Here is a 21,856-nt window from a genome sequence, read left to right as displayed (position 1 = left end):
AGTTATAGGAAGAGGTCTACATGCAGTTGCCCCTTGGATTCTATGATACAGAGACATGTAAGAAGGTTTGCCGACTGAATAAGGCATTGTATGGATTAAAGCAATCCCCTAGAGCTTGGTTTGATAGATTCAGACTAGCCCTTGGAAAATTCGGCTATGTACAGGCCCGGTCAAATCATACACTATTCGTTAAAAGAGTGAACTCTTCTTTGACCTTGCTTGCTGTATATGTGGATGATATTGTAGTGACAGGGAATAATAATAGTGAGATTGAGTCCCTCAAACAGCTCCTTCATCAAGAGTTTGAGGTGAAAGATCTTGGTGCACTGCGATATTTTTTGGGTATTGAGGTTGCTAGGTCTAAGCAGGGGATCTTTATTTCTCAAGGGAAGTATGTTCTAGATCTGTTGGCGGAAACTGGAAAGTTAGGTGTCAAGCCTGCTGATACACCCATTGAATAGAATCACAAGATCAGTGCAGATGGTGGAGAGCCTCTTGGAGACAAAGTTATGTTCCAATGGTTGGTTGGAAAACTCCTATATCTCTGTCTCACACAGCCAGACATCAGCTATGCAGTCAGTGTTGTCAGCCAGTACATGCGTTCCCCTAGAACTACTCATCTTCTTGCAGTTGAGAGAATATTATCATACTTGAAGAGATGCCCAGGTAGAGAGGTATACTGTTCAAGAACAATAATCACATGAAGGTGGAGGTTTATACAGATGCTGATTGGGCTGGGATTGCTGATGACAGGAGGTCTACCTCTGGATGTTGTGCCCTTGTAGTAGGTAACTTTTTCTCTTGGAGGAGTAAGAAACAAAGTGTTGTTTCCCTCTCTAGTGCCGAAGCTGAATACAAGTCAATGGCTAACGGAGTGGCTGAAATCCTATGGCTGAAGTCACTGCTTGAAGAGTTGGGTATTGATTATGAGAAGCCCTTGATGCTGTATTGCGATAATCAGGCGGCTATTAATATAGCTCACAATCTGGTGCAGCATGACAGAACTAAACATATCGAAGTTGATTGACACTTTGTCAGAGAAAGGGTTTCATCACAAGAAGTGTGCCTCCCGTATATTACCTCCAACATGCAGCTCGCAGATCTTCTCACCAAGGCCGTTCCAAGGAAGAAGTTTGAGGTAGACCTATTCAAGTTGGGAATGACAAATATCTATTCCCAACTCGAGGGGGAGTGTAGAGAACACTGATGTGGGCCCCACGGATGTGGTCCCCACTGTGTTTGTATGACAGCACATGTAACCTTTGTTAGTTATGTCAGTGTTAGTTGGTAGTTATCTTAGACAACTTGTTATCTCAGTTATTTATTTGTTTTATTTGCCATGTAAGCATTAAGGGCAACTTTGTCCTTTCCTACATTTAGTGAACATAAACTATAAATATTGAGAGAGTGACAGAGGCAGATTCATTCGATCTGTCCCTCCTTTCAAAACCCTTGTGTACTTCTGCTTCTTCTCCTTTCTTCTCCCTCTTTCTTCTACTTTTCTCAATCCAAAATCTTTTGGAATTCAAGACTGACGGTAGTCTTGATCGACTACTGAGTTCATTTTGGCAACTAGGGCAAAAGTCTCAGTGTAATCTACTCCATGCACCTATGTGAGCCCCTCTGCCACCAACTTGGCTTTATATCTTTTTCACTGTGCCATCAACCTTGTGTTTCACTATAAATACCCACTTGCGCCCTATTGATTCTTTTCCATCAAGAAGGTCTACGAACTCCGATGTACCATTTTTATGTAAAGCACTTATTTCCTCTTTCATTGCATTTGTCCATTTAGGTACCAACAAGGCCTCAACCACATTCTTAGGGATAGGGACACTATTAATGAAAGAAAGAAAGCATGAATGGAAGGTGATATATTCTCATAGGAAACAAAATGGTATATTTGGTGGAACAAGACCTAACACCCTTTTTAGCAATAGGAATGTCAAGATCATTAGCAGTAGAAGAATCTATATCAATGGGTTTAGGAATATCAATAGGGACAATGGTACTTGGTAGAGAAGGATTTGCCCTTGGGAATTCCAATGATGTCGGTGATTCAAGTTGCTCTACTGCTTTTGAACTCGGTTGGCCCTTTCGGTGATGAAGAAACATACAGAATGGATGAGGATCAGGAAGAGGGGGAAGTTGAACTTGTACATGTTTCTCCTCAACCCTACTCTCCCCTTGAGTAGAAATAGGAAAGAAAGGGTCATTCTCAAAGGACACATCCATAGAGACATAGTATTTCCTAGAGATAGGATCAAAACATTGATAACCCTTTTGAGAAGAAGGGTGACCCAAGGAGACACACAGAATAGCACCGGAGTCATGTTTACCATAGGAGGGAGATAGGTCATGAACAAAACAACAAAAACGAAACACACGCATGGGGGCTAAGAACAATGGAGCTTTGGGAATAAGATCTGATGTGAGGCCTTGTATTCCAACACCCAACACGACATATGGTTAATGAAGTAAGCAACAAATAGAATAACATCCATCGCAAAACATTTAGGAACATTCATATGAAGCAACATCCCATGAGTAACCTCAGGAAGATGACATTTTTTTCCTTTCTGTAACTCCATTCTGCTAGGGTGTTCTAGCACATGAACTATGGTGAAGAGATCCATGCGAGGTAAAAAAACTCAATGAGGTCAAAGTGGAAGTGCTCCTTTGCATTGTTAGATTGGAAGATTTGGATTCCAGTTTGAAATTGGGTGAATATCATACGTTGAAAATCTTTCACAAATTTTGAAACTTCATCTCTTGACCACATTGGATAGACCCACACATATCTGAAATGATCATTAGTAAGTGTAATAAAGTACTTATAATCAGTCTTGAAGGGTAAAGTAATAGGGCCCAAACATCAGAATGAATAATATGAAAAGGAAATTTAGCTTTATTATTCTTTAAAGGAAAAGGATTTCTACAATGTTTGCTCAATTGACAAGTTTGACATTTCAACTCAGACATGGACACTGACTTAACAACTTTGGAAACAAAGTTTTCAATGACTAAAAAGTCAAATGACCAAGATGACTATGCCATAAGTAAACCTGACTCATAGACTTTGTAGTTGCAAGACCAGACTCTATGGCTTCAAAACCAGCTTTATTCTCCAACACATAGAGACCATCGACCATTCTACCCCTACCAATTGTCTCCCTTGAGGTCAAATCCTATATAACACAAGAAGGAAAAAAAGGTTACTAAGTAGTTCAATGAATTTGTAATGATATTAATGGAAAACAAGTTTATGGAAAGTTTAGGTACATGCAATACATTTGAGAGAGTAAGGCCCAATGAGAGGGAAATGGTTCCTTGACCAACTATGGTGGAGAATGAACTGTCAACTAGTCTCACCTTATCTCTCATGACTCATAGACTTTGTAGTTGCAAGACTAGACTCTGTGGCTTCAAAACCAGCTTTATTCTCCAACACATAGAGACCATCGGCCATTCTGCCCCTACCAATTGTCTCCCTTGAGGTCAAATCCTATATAACACAAGAAGGAAAAAAAGGTTACTGAGTAGTTCAATGAATTTGTAATGATACTAATGGAAAACGAGTTTATGGAAAGTTTAGGTACATGCAATACATTTGAGAGAGTAAGGCCCAATGAGAGGGAAATGGTTCCTTGACCAACTATGGTGGAGAATGAACCGTCAACTGTGCTGAAATCCATCTGATGAAGATTCCTACCATACAGCTCATGATGGTTACGGAATGAGTTGATGATATCTTCTTTTGGATCGGAACTAGGAGGACAACCTTGGTTGATAGTGGGACCTAAAGTCTGATGTTCCTGGGAAACCATGTTTGCTGAGTTATACTTCTTTTGGCCCTGCTAAGTAGGCTTCTTAGTCTGTTCTTCAACTGATTTCTTACTTAATTCTTGTGCCCACTTAGGCTTTCCATGGAGATTCCAATAAGTGTCCCTAGTGTGCCTGGACTGTTGACAATGAGTACACCACACTTTGTCTTTGTCATCCACCCTTTTCTGAGAATCACTTTTCTTAAAAGAACTTCCATTACTAATGTTTGCACTCCCCTAATTGCTAGAGCAACCGTCTCCCACTTTGAGCAATTCATCACATTCCTCCTACTCTCTTCTGATAGTACTAGAGCATACACTTCCTGCACTAATTGGAGATCTTTACTTCCCAATATTTGAACCCTAATAGATTCATACATAGGGTTCAGCCCCAAAAGAAAGGCAAAAACTCATTGCTGAGAAACCAGAGACTTCGTAGGCCTTAGCATCCACATCACATTTCCAATCCATATTTTGATAGCGATCCAATTCTTTATAGATGGAGGTCAAATCCGAGTAGTATGTGGAGAGACTCCTCTCCCCCTACTTGTAGCTTGAAGTAGCTTGCAACTGATAAATCTTTGCATAATGTCATTGCTTTGAATTGGTAGATTTAGCTTGCACCCATATCTCATAAGTTGTTTCGTGCCCACATAAATATCTTCCTTGTGGCAGCATGAATAGTAACAGCCATGACATCACCATGCTGTTTTCTTGATCCCACCTATCATGGTCTACATTCCATGACTTTGGTTCTTTAGTCTTATCACTAATATAACCTATTTCCCCCCTTAGTTATGTAGAGTTTAATCTCCTTTGACCATTCAAGGTAATTGAGTCCATCAAAGGGAATTACAGCCATATGTAAATTTCATATCTAATCCCCATTCACTCTATTGTGATTAGAGGACACACCGGAGACAACTGAAAACACCTTCACAGCATCTGTTCACCCCTCTTACAGATCAGCCGATGTACTTTCCCTCTAGATTTGATAAAAAAGGAAAGGAAATCTGAAGCAACACTTGATCGAACTGTCTTTAATCCCAAAACCGATGCTCTAATACCATTTTTCTCAGTAGAAAGTATTAGAAAGTGTTGAGCAGGAGGCCAAGAAGAAGAAGAAAATAAGGAGAAAAGAAGAAGGAAGAAGGAGAAGAGGAAGAAGAATAAGAGGCAACTGAGTTAAGGCCTCAACAAAACTTAGCTTCAGTCGAGTGAAGCTTTGCATTTATACTATTCTGGCTGTACATAACAATATGTCTACAGAATTACAAAAATACCCTTGCGGGTACTAAGTCTGTGAATAGTACATATGTTACACTTGTTAACACTCCCCCTCAAGTTGGGGCATAGATATCAATCATGCCCAACTTGTCACAGAGACCTTTATGTTTGGAATAGTTTTGCCCTTTTGTAAATAAGTCTACTAGTTGGTCTTCAGAGCTGATGTATGGAGTGCATACTTCGCCTGTGATGATTCTCTCTCTGATAAAATGCTTGTCAACTTCAATGTGCTTTGTTCTATCATGTAGTACCGGGTTGGCAGCGATACTGATAGCTGCCTTGTTGTCACAGATTAGAGTCATGGGTTTACCAACTGGAAAACCCAACTCTCCCAATAGATTCTTTATCCACATACCTTCGGCTACTCCGTGTGCCATTGCACGGTACTCAAATTCAACACTGGATCTAGCTACCACGGTTTGCTTCTTACTCCTCCAAGTAACAAGGTTCGCTCCTACAAAGGTGCAGTAACCACTAGTAGACCTTCTGTCACTTTGGGATCCAACCCAATCCGCATTTGTGTAAATTTCAACCCTCAAATGTCAATGTTTCTGGAATAATAAACCAGCACCCGGGAACTTCTTAAGATACCGAAGTACTCTCTTTGCTGCTTCAAGATGGGTGGACCTAGGTGCATGCATGAACTGGCTGAGGACACCAACAGCATATGCTATGTCTGGACGAGTCATAGAGAGGTACAACAATCTTCCTACAAGCCTCTGAAATTGCTTCACATCCTTAAGAGGTTCACCTTGGCTGTCACTTAACTTATGGTTGGGGTCAATGGGAGAGTCAGCTAGTTTAACCCCAATCTTTCCAGTGTCCTTAAGCAAGTCTAGGACATATTTCCTTTGGGAGATGAAGATACCCTTTTTTGATCGGGCAACCTCAATTCCAAGGAAGTATTTGGCAGGTCCTAGATCTTTCACTTCGAACTGAGTGGCAAGGAAGCTCTTCAAACTTTGAATTTCATCTTCCCAGTCACCAGTAACAATTATGTTAACCACATATACTATTAGGGCAGCCATTTTACCTTCTACCCTTTTTACAAACAGTGTGTGATCTGACTGACATTGCTTGTATCCCCTCTGCTGAACTGCAGTATGAAATCTGCTAAACCAAGCTCTTGGTGATTGCTTCAGCCCATATAAAGACTTCTTTAACTTGCACACTTTCTGTTCACTTCCTTGAGCCAAAAAATCGGGGGGTTGAGCCATATAAACTTCCTCTTCAAAGTCACCATTCAAGAAGGCATTCTTGATATCGAGCTGATGTAGATCCCAATTCAGATTGGCAGCAAGAGAGAAAAGTACTCTAATAACAGGGGCAAAGGTTTCTGCATAATCAACTCCATATACTTGAGTAGAACCCTTTGCCACTAAACGAGCTTTATACCTCTGCACAGTTCCATCAGCCCCATGCTTAACAATGAACACCCATTTACATCCAACTGGAACCTTACCCTTAGGGAGATCAACAAGTTCCATTCTTATGAAAAGCATCAATTTCTTCCTTCATGGCATGTCCATTCTGGTACTGAGAGAGCTTCTGCCACATTCTTGGGAATAGAGATACTGTTAATGGAGGTAAGGAAGGCACGAAATGAAGGTGAGATTTTCTCATAGGAGACAAAGTTGGAAATGGGGTGTTTTGTGGTGCACAACCTAACACCTTTCCTGTGAGCAATAGGAAGGTCAAGATCATTAGCAACAGGGAGGTCAGGACTATCATTGGGAGTCAAGTTACCTAAGAGAGTATGATCTTCTCCTGAGGAGTTTGATGGCATTTGAGGTACAACTTCTGGATTCTCCACAGCTCTTGAACTTGGTTGGCCTTTATGACGATGAGAAAAAACACAGAAAGGTGGAGGATCAGGAAGAGAAGGGGGAGAAGGAGAAGGATTAGGAAGAGGAGGAAGCTGAACCAGTTTCTCCTCATGCCTACACTCCCCCTGAGGAGAAACAGGAAAGAAGGGCTCATCTTCAAAGAAGGTAACATCCATGGAACATAGAATCTCCGAGAAACAGGATCAAAGCAACGATACCCTTTCTGAGAGAATGAGTAGCCAAGAAATATACACGGGATAGCACGAGAGTTCAGTTTCCCCCAGGTGGGAGATAGGTTTTGGACAAAGCACCAACAACCAAAAACACGAGGAGGGATAGAAAGAAGAGGGGCCTTAGGAAAGAGAAGCTGATGTGGGGCTTTGTACTCTAACCAACGAGAGGGCATTCGGTTAATGAGGTATGTAGAACAAAGGACATCCTCAAGCCAAAATCGTTTGGGAACATTCATGTGGAGTAGTAAACCCCGTGCCACTTCATGGAGGTGTCGGTTCTTCCGTTCAGCCACACCATTTTGTTGTGGCGTACGGGCACAAGAGCTCCGATGAAGAGAGCCATGTGAAGCAAAGAACTCCGTGAGGTCACTATGAAAAAACTCTTTTGCATTGTCTGACTGGAATATTTGAATCTCGGTCTGAAATTGGGTGAAGACCATCCGCTGAAAATTTTGGATAATTTTTGGCACTTCCTCATGGGTTTTCATTGGATATACCCAAGTGTATCTGGAATAATCGTCAATGAAGGTAATGAAGTACTTGTAGACGCTCTCAGAAGGTAAGGTAACAGGGCCCCACACATCAGAATGCACAATGTGAAAAGAAAACTCAGATTTACTATTTCTTTGAGGGAATTGAGTTCTACAATGCTTGCTTAACTGACACGTTTGACAGGAAAAATTAGAAATAGACATTGACTTACACAGTTTTGGGAAAACCAATTTCAAGGTTTCAAAAGACAAATGACCCAGACGACAATGCCACAAATACATTTTACTCTTTTTGAACTGACTCATAGACTCTGTAACATGAAGGCCAGCTGTCTTCTCCAGCATGTAGAGTCCATCAACCATACGACCCCTACCAATCGTCCTCCCCGAGGCCAGATCCTGAATCACACAATAGGTAGGGAAAAAAGTCACAGAACAGTTCAAGGAATTTATAATACTATTGACTGAGAACAAATTCAAAGGGATTTTTGGAACATGAAGAACATCAGAAAGAGTAAGGCCGAGGGGAAGAGAGAGAGTTCCTTGACCAGCTATGGAAGTGTATGATCCATCAGCTAGTCTCACTTTATCTCTTCCGGAAAGAGGGTGATAAGTTTGAAAGTAAGAGGACATACCGGTCATGTGTTTTGACGCTCCAGAATCGATGATCCATGGAGAGTCAAGGTTGTGTGAGGCAGCATGGAAAGCAGTGGCAGAATTACTTGATATGGATGCAAAAGAGGTGGTGGAGTTTACAATATCCTCCCTTGGGTCTGATCCAGAGTAGCTGTGTTGGCTATGTGGTGTTTGAGGCACAGTAGAAGTGGAGGGCTGATTCTTCCGAGAAACCATATTTTCCATGTGGTGTTTCTCGGTACCTTGTTGCCTGGGTCTTCTAATCACATCTGAGCCTTGCTTCTTAGGTAAATCCTGAACCCACTTTGGTTTTCCATGGAGATTCCAACAAGTATCTTTAGTGTGTCGGGGCCTCTAACAATTAGTGCACCACAATCTTTCCTTATTCACGATTCTAGGTTTAGAAGTACTCAAAAAACACAGGTACACTGCCTTACAGAGCTGTTACAGTCCACAACTAGGCACTTGCTGATTTTCAGTTTCACAGAGAACCAAACACAAACACTGCAACTACAGTACTAGGGGTTATCACCTACACTGTATAGGAGTTCACAAAAACACTATACGAACTGCACATGCAGTGTAACCAGGTCTGAAAGACCTACAGTTCACAACTTTGATACAGCTTCTCAGCCCAAAAAAGGCACAGTAGGAGCAGCAATACGAGTGGTGATTCACCACACCTAATCGGATGATATTCACTTTCCAGGGCAGCCGAACAGTCACACTAGTTCTAGGGTTCATCAACAGCCCCTTAGAATGCAGACTAGGGCAACATACAATCGGAGGAAGGGGAACAATCCCTACTCAGATTCTGGAACATTAACAGTCGTGCAAGAAGCCATAAACAGGAAGAGAGAAAAAAATCTCAGTATCAGCAATAGGCAGCACAGTCATCTGTCATGAACTCGAACTTCCCTTCAGGTCAGATTGCAATAGGCAATTCAGTCATGAACTCGAACTCCCCTTCAGGTCAGAGCCTTCCTTCGAACATTTGGGATGGATTTCTACAGTCCTCTTAGCCGAAGCAACCCAGTTACCAGCAAAAAACATGTAGCCAAACCCTTTTTCTGTGCTAGGAAGTTGAACAATCAGCATACTTGTAGCAGAGCCCCACTCGGCAGTGAAGACTAACCGCAGCACTAGAAAAGCTTCCTCCTCCTTGTCTTCGAGCATCAGTACTAAAGCTCCTTCGCAGCAGAGGAGAGAGACCTCAGTTAGTTGTTTTCTAGGCCTGGACAAACCTGCTCTGATACCATGTTGAGCAGGAGGCCAAGAAGAAGAAGAAAAGGAGAAAAGAAGAAGGAAGAAGGAGAAGAGGAAGAAGAATAAGAGGCAACTAAGTTAAGGCCTCAACAAAACTTAGCTTCAGTCAAGTGAAGCTTTGCATTTATACTATTCTGGCCGTACATAACAATATGTCTACAGAATTACAAAAATACCCCTGCGGGTACTAAGTCTGTGAACAGTACATATATTACACCTGTTAACAGAAAGTCAGTGAAGAGAAGAGAGAACTGAGAAGAGAGAAAGAAGATAGGCTGGCGATGCCAGCTCTTCTGTTTATATTAGGGCAACCCAACTAATAAGATAAATACAAGTACAAAGGCAAAAATGCCCCTACGTCTAGGTACAACTACTGTTAACATGGTAAGAAGAGGATAGTTGGATGAATAGGGGTGGGACATGCCATTCGATGTCCTATTGGTGATGCTTTTGGCCTCAGATTTCAAGTAATGGGGCGATCAGTGATAAAGCCACAAAATCCTCGTATTGTTCATGTGATGAAAATCTTCTTTTGGTTGATGCTTAGTTTGGTAGGGGTAGGGCCTACAAGAAACTATAAATGGGTTTATAAAAAAAAAAGGATAGGGAGGCAATTTGCCATCAGTCTTTGACCATAGGGGTGATATTGGATGTTCGACCATCAAATTCCCATTTTGGGAAGTTGCAACAAACAAGGAGAGTGTAGATGGTTCTGAATCTGACGTGAACATGATTATGTGAAGTAAGAAAGAAAAGGACAAAGTTTCAAGCAGTGTGCCTCTTCAGAAATTAGTTGAGAGAGATGTCATAGTTGATAAAAGCCTTTGTTTGTTTTTTTGGAGTGGTGAGGAGTTTGCTGGGAGGGCTTTTGAGGAGTTTGTAAGGAGGAGGGAAGGAGTTTTTGGGGAAGGATGTGAGATATGGAATGAGCCTCTTTGTATGTGCAAGGGTAAGGCTGCATACATCTGCCTCTCCCCATACCCCGCATTGGTTGGCCTGTCAATGATACCCAAAACTCCACGGCCTGATCTGACATCTGATCAGATTTAATTTGAATCCTATTATATTATAATATTTATTGATTTTAATATATAAAAGATATATAATTATATTTAAAATTATGAAAAAATATTTTTGTATAATATATTATATATGAATACATATAATAAATTTAGGATGTTATATTTATGTTAATTTATTATATATAGAAGTTGAAAAATAATTAACTTTTTGATTTTTCTGAATCCGATTTGCTTACAGTCCTATGCATTGGTGGGAGCCTCATGCACTAGGCTGCGCTTTTAGGTGAGGATTGGGGGCTGATTTTTGCAAGGTGTGGGTGGGTTTTCATTAAGGTCTCTGGTTGGTGGATCTCTCGGATCTAGGCGCTTTTGGGGTTCTTCTTTTGTCTTCTATTGAGTCTAGTTTGTCATGGTTGTCTGTTTATTGAGTCATGTTGTAATTTTGGTGTTGTTAGGGGGATCTTGAAGTTGTTTGATGGGTCCTGTGGTCGTATGTATGCATGTGCATGAGGAAATGCCCAAGAATACAGAAGTATCCTGTGGTCGTGGCTACCCAAGAATACAGAATCTTGAAACAACAATGCCCAATAACGAAGTATGTATGTATGCATGTAATATGCATAATTAATATTAATTATATACATATATTTGAGGAAATAGTTGGTTAGCCACGAGTGTGTGGTTCCATACCCACACTCAGGCTCTAGTGTGTGTGGTTTCATACCCACACCTAGTTGTTTCTAATTTTTGTTTATTTCCTATTCTTGTAAGGATCCTAAAAGCTATAAATAAAGGAGTGTATGGGGTGGCAGATCATTCACCACCGAACCCCTTCTTTCTTTTCTCCTCTCTTCACTCTTCACTATCTCTCTCTTTCTTTCTTTTCTTCTCTTCAAACCTATAATACAGTAAACAGTTCTTTTTCTTCTTTCAAGTTGGTATCAGAGCCTTAGATCTAGGGTTTCTCATGTGGATTTAATTCATCCGACCACATGAGAATTGTTTAGGGCTGAAAGTTCAGAAAGATCCTTATTTTGGCTGATTCTTGGAGGTTGCAAGAAGGCTTTAGCAGCTATCCTAAGATTGGAGAGAGCTTCTTGTAATCAGGAAGAATCAGGTAGGAATTGAGTTATCAAGATCGATTCTTGATCATGATATAAAAATGGATACATCCTAGAATCAGGAAACTCAATTCAGGTATAAAAATGGATACATCCTAGAGTTCTTTTTTGGATGTCTAGGATCAGGAAACTCAATTCAGGCTGAAACTTGGGTAGCATTCACAGGTTTAAGGAGAGCAAAAGCTAGGAACATGAAAGAGATCAAAATTGAAGGGGTTTCAAAAACAGTCTTTTGGTGGTTGAAGAAAGATCAAGAGGTAGCTTGGAATTATATATATATATATTCAGGGAGTTACAAAGCATTATAGAGGAATTGCAAACAAAAGTGATTTGGGTTCGAAGGGCTGTCAATGGTTCGGCAAATGAACTAGCAAAGCAGGGCAGGGGGTATCAAGGGGCCAGTTGTAATGTGGCCAAGTTGGCTTGGGGCTAATGTATTCATGTATGGTGGTTAGTCGAGGCTAGCCCCTCTTCTGGGTTCTCTCCTCTATTGTACTCACTTTTTATATTAACTAATTAGAACTGTTATTCATAAAAAATGCATACAATAATTTTGTAACCCATGGCCTGCTGCCAATATTTGGAACTAGGTTGTATCATTATTTGGGTGCAGAGGTGGAACTTGCCCTCCGAAGTAAAGCTGCTGTTAGAAATGCTAGAATTTTTCAAGAAAAGGAAAGAAGCCTTGCTGAAGTCAAGGAATGCATAATGACAAAGACAACCTTTTGGTTGAAATCTTCATACTTGTTGGAGGATTACACCTTTGATGATTTAAGGAGAAACTGGGCAGCAGTGGCTTCTACAGTCTCCACAAAGAACAAACCACAAGTAGACTGGAAACCCCCACCGGAAGGAATGGTAAAATTGAATTTTGATGGTAGCTGTCAAGATAACCTAGGGCCATCGGGAATAGGAGGGTTTCTGAGAGAGAAAGACAGCAACATGATGTCTTTATGTTCAGGATCAGTGGGAGTTGGTGATATTCTGCAAGGGCCAAGATACTAGTAGTGGTACAAGGCATACAACTGGCCTATCAACTTGGAGTGGAAAATTTGATAGTTGAGGGGGATTCCAAGGTAGTAGTGGGCTGGCTGACAAATCCAGAAACAACTTGTTGGGGTTACAGGGATCTGTTAAAGTGAACTGGCTGACAAGAAATATGACAGTCAATTTTCAGTGGGTTAGCAGATCACCAAATGCAATGGCTGATTCTCTGGCCAAACATGGGGGTATCAAGGGGAGATCTGTTTTGGGTTACCTTGTAATTGTGTTTTAGGCTTGTGTGTGTTTATTGTTTATGGTTCAGTCCTTGGGGGAGGTAACACCTTGTGCCTCCTCCTAGGCTGATTGTACTCTCTTTATTTGAATTAATAAAATTTCTCTCATTTATCAAAAAAAAAAAAAAGATAATGTAACCCATGGCCTATTGACTGGGTTGATTAATTGACCATTCAACAACCTGGGTCGATGTTTTTTTGACCAAATCAACATTTTCTGACCATTTTTCGGATTTAAAATTTACCCAGACCGGAAATTTCCTTTGGGTGATGGTTTGAACGGTTTGATCATCGGGTCGATGGTGGGTTGAAAACATTGGTAGAAAGTATCAATCAAAATCTTGCCCTTAGTTGACTGCATATCCACAGGCCCAGCCAATGTTTTGAAAGGTGTGAGAAGGCAGGTGTTTGGAAGCGAACCTTTGGGGAGTCCGGGCAAGGTGCCCCCAAAACGTCCTGAGTCGCATGGCAGAGGCATTGATGTCTCTGTGACGTACATCTCAAAAGACTCTTGCATGAGGTGTACACTTCATGCACCTCATGCACTTCATACAAAAAGAAAGAAAAGAAGAAATAAATGAAATGGAAAGAAAAAGAAAGAAAAGAAAGAAATAAATGAAAAGGAAAGAAAAAGAAAGAAAGAAAGAGTGAAAAAAAAGAAAGAAAAGGAAAGGGAATGGAAGGGTAGGGAAAGGATGTTTGGGTCGGGGGCTCCACCCTCTGATCCCTTGCATCTTTATTCCTCTTAATACAAGAAACCTTTCATAAAAAAGAAACAAGAAAACAAGATGGGATCCTTCTTCTTCCTTCTTCTATACCTCCTCTTAAGGGGGATCATGTCCTTTCTTGTGCTCAAGAGCCTGACACCTCTTTTGTTCTGAACTATGCCTTGCACCTCTAGGTAGTGGGGTGCCTTGTATCATGCCTCCACATTTTATAAAACATTGGTTCCAGCTGTCCTTGGAGTTATTTGAAAAATATTGTAAACTAAACTTTCATCTTATGATAACTTATTTTTATTTTGTTTTATTATCTACACAATATCTTTTGCATGGTTATGATTTAATAAATTTCATTTTCTTCTTGTTTTATATGTGGCGTTTATGTTCCCCTTTTTTTTGTCTTGATGAATAGCCAATTTGTTGTCCTTGTGGGACACGACGTCGTGTGCCTTCTTCATGTGGGAGCTTTTGTAAGTGCTTAATCTTTGGTTGTTCAATATTCTCAAATTTTCTTACCAGGGTAGTTATTGATGAGTTTTATTTTTTTGCTTAGTTGGTAAACTGATGAAAGGAAAAGCCAACACTGCACATTGTCTTCGGTTTCCAGGTGATTGGTATGGTTATTATTTCTCTTTTTTTTTTTCTTATACTTCATTTTTGCTTGGCTATACTATGTTAATTGTTAAATATCCTTCTTTATAATATGCAGATGCAATTATTCAATTATTTCATCTTCTATATATACTAATGGGGTGCCCTTGCATTGCAGGGGCTGATAAGAATACAAGAACACATTAAATAGGCAATTTTATTCATATAGGTAGATTTAATGTTAGTTGCTTGGGTAAATGAAGCAAATTGATTTAGTGCAATTTAATTAGTCATTTTAGTTAATTTAACTTAATTGATTAAATATGGTAAATTAATTAATTATTAATTTAATTAATCTGATTAAATACTTAAATTACATTAATTACTCAAATTTTAAGACAAATAATTTAACAATTACAATTAATAACTTTAAAGTAATTAATAGTCTTAAAAAATTCATTTAAGTGAAATTAAGTAACTTAACATATGATATGCACTAAGACATTTTACCAAGTGTATACTGTTAGAGGGGTTGGGGGGAGGGAGGGAGAGAGGGTGGGGAGGGAGTAGATGAATTCTTGGAGAGAGAACGAGAGTGAGAGGAGAGAGAATTTTTAAAATATTAGTTTGCTTTTGTTCCACGGAATTCAATTGCGACGTTAAAGAGATGTAGATGAAAAGGCCCGATTTGGCCTAAAAATTCTAGGCTTGGTCCTAAGTTTTATGTTTAGACTTGGTTTGGGCCTGGCCCTGCAGATTTTTTGTCCAAGTTCACACATTCGGCTCACAAATTTCCAAGTCAAGCTTGGTCCCAACCAACAAGCCCAACCTAACTAAAAATTCAAGGCTTGGACCTAGGTTTGAGTGTGCATTAGGCCCACAAGTTTCCAAGTTGTGTTTGTTTCCGATACTTCAATCCCAACTTGGGGCTTGCTTAAATGAAACAAAATTAGAAGACTTAAATAATTAATTATATTGAATAATTGAAAAAATATATTGTAAATAATATTAAAAGTTCATGGAGAGTGGTTGAAGGTAAATGAAAATTTGAAAACAAAGATAAATAAAAAAGTTGTAGAAACTAGGGTTTCAAGAGAGGAACAAGGGGAAGAAGAGAGTAAGTGTTGAGGGGTGTGTCTTTCATTGTTCACACTCTCAAAAGAATACATTATTGTTGAGATAATTTAGTTATTTTTGTTAGGGTCTGTTTGGCTGGTTAAAGCCTTTTTTTATTTTCTGTTATTGTACTTCACTTACAGCAGGGGCATAGGAGTCTTTTCCCTTCTTATTTCTGTCGCCCTATATAATATAATAGAAGTTGGCGCCGCCAGCACTGTTCCATTGCTCCAAACTTTTTATTCTTTCTTTCTTCTTCTCTTCTCTCCTTCCTCATTTTTCAATTGGATTTATTGCCAAGATGACCTGTTTTTTTTCGTCTTTATCTGGGCAGAACAGAGGATTGAATCTAGGCTGATCAAATCAGATCTACAACTGGTACAACCCCAAGGTTTTTTTTCTTCTTTTATTTTTTTCCTTGGTTGTGTACCAAATGGAGAACAAATGAATCCAAACCGCTGAATGTCAACAGACTTTTGTGAGTGTTATACCTCTTTTGTTTGTTGGATCGTGTGATCTTGTACCTGTGAAAAGGTGACTGTAGGTCACAGATGACTGTTTTCTCTGCTCGTTAGTCTGATTTCATGGGTGTTAGGATCTCTCTTATTGATTAATTCTGTGGAACTTACTGGAAAACCAGTAGGCTGGGACTGTTCTTCATGCAGATCTGAAAATCAGTCTCGTCATAGTTCTTCTTTGGAAATTGGTGCTGTTTTTATTGTGCTCAGATTAAGTCCAGAACTGAATTTTTGTGTGTGGAGCTTTTGTCGATATAAGGAGGGATCCTCAGTTGAGAGTTTAGATAAAAAAAATTGTGTTTACCATGTCGTCTGAGATTTCTGCTACTTTAGAGTTTTCAGGGAGCCACAATGGAGTGAGTGGGGGAATGGATATGAATTTTTCCATAGCTGTTATTTCCTTTAATGGTCTGAACTACCTTGAATGGTCTAGGGGAATAAAACTCTACATCACTGCTAGGGGGAAAATATGATACATCAATGGGAGAGTGAAGGAACCGAAGAACGGAAGTGCTGTATATGATAGGTGGAATCAAGAGGATAGTATGGTGATGTCATGGCTCTTGGTTTCCATGCTGCCACAGGTAAGGAAGACATTTATGTGGGCTGAAACTGCTTGTGAGATATGGGAACAAGCAGAATCCACCTACTCAGAGCGGAGACACTATGCCAAGATATACCAACTGCAAACTAAATCCTCTACTTGCAAGCAGGGGGAGAGGAATCTCTCGATGTACTATTCTGATTTGACATCGATATGAAAAGAACTTGATCACTATCAGAATGTGAGTTGGAAGTGTAATGAAGATGCAAAGGCATATAATTCACTTGTATCTCAGCAATGGGTCTCAAGATGCAAAGGCATATAAGGCAAGAAACCAAGTCAGTAGAATCAGAAAAAGTATAGCTTAGCTAATATGGCATCTCAAGAGACTAGTTCATTGGTAACTCATGAGAGGCATTCCGGTTCTAACCCTAAGGATGAAATTATCAACTCCTTTCGTGACCATTTGGAATTGTATGGTAGGACTCTCCGCCAGATGGATTCTAGTCCTACTCCCTCTACCTCTTTCGCGTCTACATCAGGTAACACTGCCACTGCCCTCCATGTGTCATCTCATACCACTGATTCTCCTTGGGTTATTGATTTTGGAGCGTCAAACCACATGACCGATAAGTCAAATTTATTTTAGACATATAACTTTCTCTCTGGGAGAGATAAGGTGAGACTAGCTGATGGTTCTTTCTTTACCATAGATGGCCAAGGCACCATACCTCTCCCACTCGGCCTTACCCTTTCTAATGTACTACATGTTCCGAAATTACCTATAAATTTGCTTTCCATTAGTAGTATTACTCACTCCTTGAACTGTTCAGTCACTTTCTTTCCGTCTTTATGTGTGTTTCAGGATTTGGCCTTGGGGAAGACGATTAGTAGAGGAAGCATGGTGGATGGTCTCTACGTGTTGGAGAATAAAACTGGTCTTGTGGCTACAAAGTCCATGAGTTCGTCCAGTGAGAGTTAAGCCTATTTATGGCACAGTCGTCTTGGTCATGTTTCTTTTGAGTCATTAAAAGTTATGTTTCTAAAGTTGTTTGGGTCCTTGTCAGTGAGTCAGCTACAATGTCAGACATGTTAATTGAGTAAACATTGTAGAAGTTCTTTTCCTTTGAGAAATAAAAGATCTGAATTTCCATTTCATATTGTTTATTTTGATGTTTGGGGCCCTGTTACTCTATCTACTAAGGCTGGATATAAGTACTTCATTACCTTGATTGATGATTATTCTAGATACACTTGGGTTTACCCTATGCGATATAGAGATGAAGTGCCAAAAATTGTGAAAGACTTTCAATGCTTGGTGTTCACTCAGTTCCAAACTGAAATCCATATCTTCCAATCAGACAATGCGTAGGAAGACTTCCATAGTGATATCACATAGTTTTTTGCTTCGAGTGGGTCACTTCAATGAAGCTCTTGTGCGAGGACACCCCAACAAAATGGTGTTGCTAAAAGAAAGAATCGTCACCTTCTCGAAGTAGCTCATGGCTTATTAATTCATATGAATGTGCCAACACATTTTTGGATGGATGCAGTTTTGTGTGCTAGATACATCATCAACCGTATGCCATCTCGGCCACTAGAGTATAAGGCCCCACATCAGCTTCTATTTTCTACAGCTCCGTTGTCCACTATTCATCCTATCTCTAATTTTATGTCCTATGATCACATTTCACTTTCATTCCGTGCATTCCTCTCTTCTGTGGACAGTGTCCCCGTTCCTAAGAATGTGGCAGAAACTTTATCCAAACTGAATGGACAGATGCAATGCAAGAAGAAATTGATGCATTACACAAAAATGGCACTTGGGAGTTGGTGGAACTTCCTGGAGGGAAGGAACTAGTGGGTTGCAGGTGGGTGTTCACAGTGAAACACAAGGCTGATGGAACTGTTGAAAGGTACAAGGCTAGACTGGTAGCAAGAGGTTTTACACAGGTATATGGAGTGGACTATGCAGAGACTTTTGCTCCAGTAGCGAAGATGAACTCTATCAGGATTCTTCTTTCGTTGGTAGCAAATCTTGACTGGGAACTTCACCAATTGGACATCAAAAATGTTTTCTTGAATGGTGACTTACCTCCAGGTTTTTGTGCCAAAGGCAATGAACAAAAAGTGTGTAGGTTAAAAAAATCTTTATATGGGTTGAAACAATCACCTCGGGTTTGGTTTAGTAAGTTCCACTTAGCAATTCAATAGATGGGGTTCAAACAATGCCAGTCAGATCACACTCTATTTGTGAAAAAAGGTGAAGGGAAAATTGTAGCTTTAATTGTGTATGTGGATGACATAGTGATCATAGGAGATTGGGAGGCTGAAATACAGAGACTAAAAAAATTGTTAGCCACTCAATTTGAGGTGAAAGATCTAGGCCTCTTATGTTATTTCCTTGGAATTGAAGTTGCCTGCTCTCACAAGGGCATCTTTATTTCCCAACGGAAATATGTACTTGATTTACTAGAAGATACAGGCAAGTTGGGGGTTGTAGAGAAGATGGGCCAAATGGCCCATAGGCTGTTTATTCCTTCTTGTTATTTATGTTCTCCTGTAGTGGGCCTTATTCTGGGCCCATCCTGTCTATATTAAGTTCTTTGTAAATTCTTGCCCAACTAAGGGCCTCCTTGTAAGTACTCAAATCTATCTTAATAAAATAGTATTAGGGTGCTGAGAGAGAGTAGGTTCGAAACTCTCATTCTCAGACCCTCATTGCTGAACTCTCAAGCTCTCCTCTCTTTCGTTTTTTTCAGGGGTAAACCAATTGACTCACCAACTGAATCTAATCATCAGCTGGGAGACAGCAAGGAGAGTTTTTGAAAGATGTGAAGAAGTTCCAGAGACTTGTAGGGAGAGTCTTGTATTTGTTTATGACCAGGCCTGATATTGCTTATGTAATGGGTGTCCTTAGTTCATGCACAATCCTATGACAACTCACTTTGAAGCTGTAGAGAGGATCCTTAGATACCTCAAGAAGTCTCTCGGAGTTGGTTTGTTGTTCCAAAAACATGGACACTTAAAGGTGGAAGTATATACTGATGCTAATTGGGTAGGGGTATTTGACGACCGAAAGTCTAATAGTGGGAATTGTGCCTTTGTAGGTGGAAACCTGGTCACATGGAGAAGTAAAAAACAAAGTGTGGTGGCTAGATCTAGTGTTGAAGCAGAATATAGAGCGATGTCTCATGGGGTTGCTAAAATCATGTGGATAAGAATTTTGTTAGGTGAACTGGGTTTTGTAGTGAGCAACCCTATGTCACTCTACTATGACAATAAAGCTGCCATCAATATTGTTGCTAATCTAGTCTTTCATGATAGGACAGAACACATTGAAGTGGACAAGCATTTTATTTGAGAGAAACTTGTGAATGGAGAAGTGTGTACTCCATATGTCAGCTTAGAAGAACAACTTGCAGATATCTTCACCAAAGGTCTTCATCATGTGCGGCACAACGATTTGTGTGACAAGTTGGGCTTGATTGACATCTATGATCCAACTTGAGGGGGAGTGTTGAAATAATTTAGTTCTTTTTTTAGTGTATGTTTGGCTAGTTAAAGCTTTTTTTTTTAATTTTCTGTTATTGTACTTCATTTATAGCAAGGGCGCAGGAGTCTTTTCCCTTCTTATTTTTGTCGCTCTATATAATATAATAGAAGCTGGCGCCGCCAGCACTGTTCCATTGCTCCAAATCTTTTCTTCTTCCTTTCTTTCTTCTTCTCCTCTCTTCTTCCCTTCTCTTGTCTCCTTCCTCATTTTTCAATTGGATTTACTGCCAAGAATTATAATATGAGAAAATAATAATTACAAGAAGGCCCCTATATGGGTGCAATACCTATCTTGGCATATGAACTAGATAGATTATTAAGTCCAGAACCAGATGAGGAGGATGTACCACCCTTCTCTAGCTGTAACAATATATTCCTGAGTTTGTCCATCACATCAGAGGAGTTAGGCACATCCAAGGGTTGAGCATCATTACCAACTGTAGCCAAGTGAGCATTGCCCTTCTTCTTGGTTTTGTACTTCTCCGACTTTAGATGAGGATTGAGCTTCCAACACCTTTTTTTAGTGTGTCTTGGCTTCTTGCAGTATTCACAAATAACATCCTCGACCTTCTCTGCAATGGGATGTTTGCTAGTATTTTGCTTGGGTCTTGATGACATAAAGGCAAAATGATCACTCATAGAGGATTGCATCATGGCAGTTCTTCGACTTTCTTCCCCTTCTACAAGAGAGTAAGCAATAGCAAGGGAGACAATGTCGACACTAAGAATGTGTTGCCTGGTGAAATCAAACTTTGGGTTTAAGCCTACCAAAAAATCAAAGACTCTGTTCTCCTCTATGTACTTCCGATACTGCTCACCATCTTTAGGGTCATTCCAAACTAGAGATTTCAAGTGATCCATTTCTTCCTAGATAGACTGTAGAGAAGAGAAATGCATAGCAACAGATTCCTCCCCTTGATGCATACTGTAAGCTTCCCCTCCAAAGCTGGTACACTCTAGTAGTATTATTAACTTGGGAATAAGTAGCAACCACCCTATCCCAGATATCCTTGGCAGATGGAAGAAACATGTAATTTCGGGCAATATGAGGTTACATTGAGCAAATCAGCCATGACATAACAAGGGAGTTGTCCTGTTCCCACCTTGCGAATTTCGGGACTTCATGACTCGGCTTCACTTCCCTTCCTGTGATGAATCCTAGTTTACCCCTCCCAATAATGGTAAATTTAGCAGACTGAGACCACTCTAAAAAATTAGTTCCATCTAGTTTAACAGTAGTTATCATACCACTGGAAATATTTGCAGTTCCTGGGAACACACTGGGAACCATCTGAAAATCCTTAGGTGATTCCATTTTCTAACAAGACACCTTTTCACCAACCAAAAAGGACCCCCAACACTTTAACCGAGGTTGTAGACCCAAAAACCAGGTTACCACATTGTTAAGAACCAAAGGAAGTTGGAAAAAACTAGGTTGGCAGCAAAATAGGAGAAAAAAATCTCCCAAAAATCACACAGTGCTCAGAAAATTACGGGACCACATCCCATCAATCCCAAATTGAAAAATGACTTGAATGGTCTAGGTTTTTCAGCAGAAAAATATCATTAAACCTGCTATACATGGCTCGACATCGTAGGCACCTGTATGGACTGCTGACATCCGACGGCGGTCTGACGTCAACAGTTCGCCTCTGGGTAGGAGATCAGCAGAGAACAACTCCCAGATGCTTCTACCCGCTCTAATACCAAGTTGTAGAAACTAGGGTTTCAAGAGAGGAAGAAGAGAAGAGAAGAGAAGAGAAGAGAAGAAGGGGAAGAAGAGAGCAAGTGTTGAGAGGTGTGTCTTTCACTGTTCACACCCTCAAA

General features: G+C 40.1%; 1 protein-coding gene across 2 annotated transcripts in view; it reads left to right on the top strand.

Moving 5' to 3' along the window:
• Window positions 1–21,856, top strand: part of HAP2 (hapless 2) — a 126,199-nt gene that overhangs the window by 18,227 nt on the left and 86,116 nt on the right. For both annotated transcript variants that reach the window (XM_088949774.1, XM_088949775.1), the window contains exons 5-6: window positions 14,118–14,175; window positions 14,259–14,319. In XM_088949774.1, coding sequence (XP_088805900.1) covers window positions 14,118–14,175; window positions 14,259–14,319 — 119 coding nt within the window. The remainder of the gene's footprint in view (window positions 1–14,117; window positions 14,176–14,258; window positions 14,320–21,856) is intronic.

The sequence above is a fragment of the Nelumbo lutea genome, chromosome 6 (assembly GCF_056320005.1).
Source record: "Nelumbo lutea isolate HS-2025 chromosome 6, American lotus-T2T, whole genome shotgun sequence".
Taxonomy (NCBI): Eukaryota; Viridiplantae; Streptophyta; class Magnoliopsida; order Proteales; family Nelumbonaceae; genus Nelumbo; species Nelumbo lutea.
Note: the sequence above shows the minus strand (reverse complement) of the source record. Positions and strands in the feature narration are given on the sequence as shown.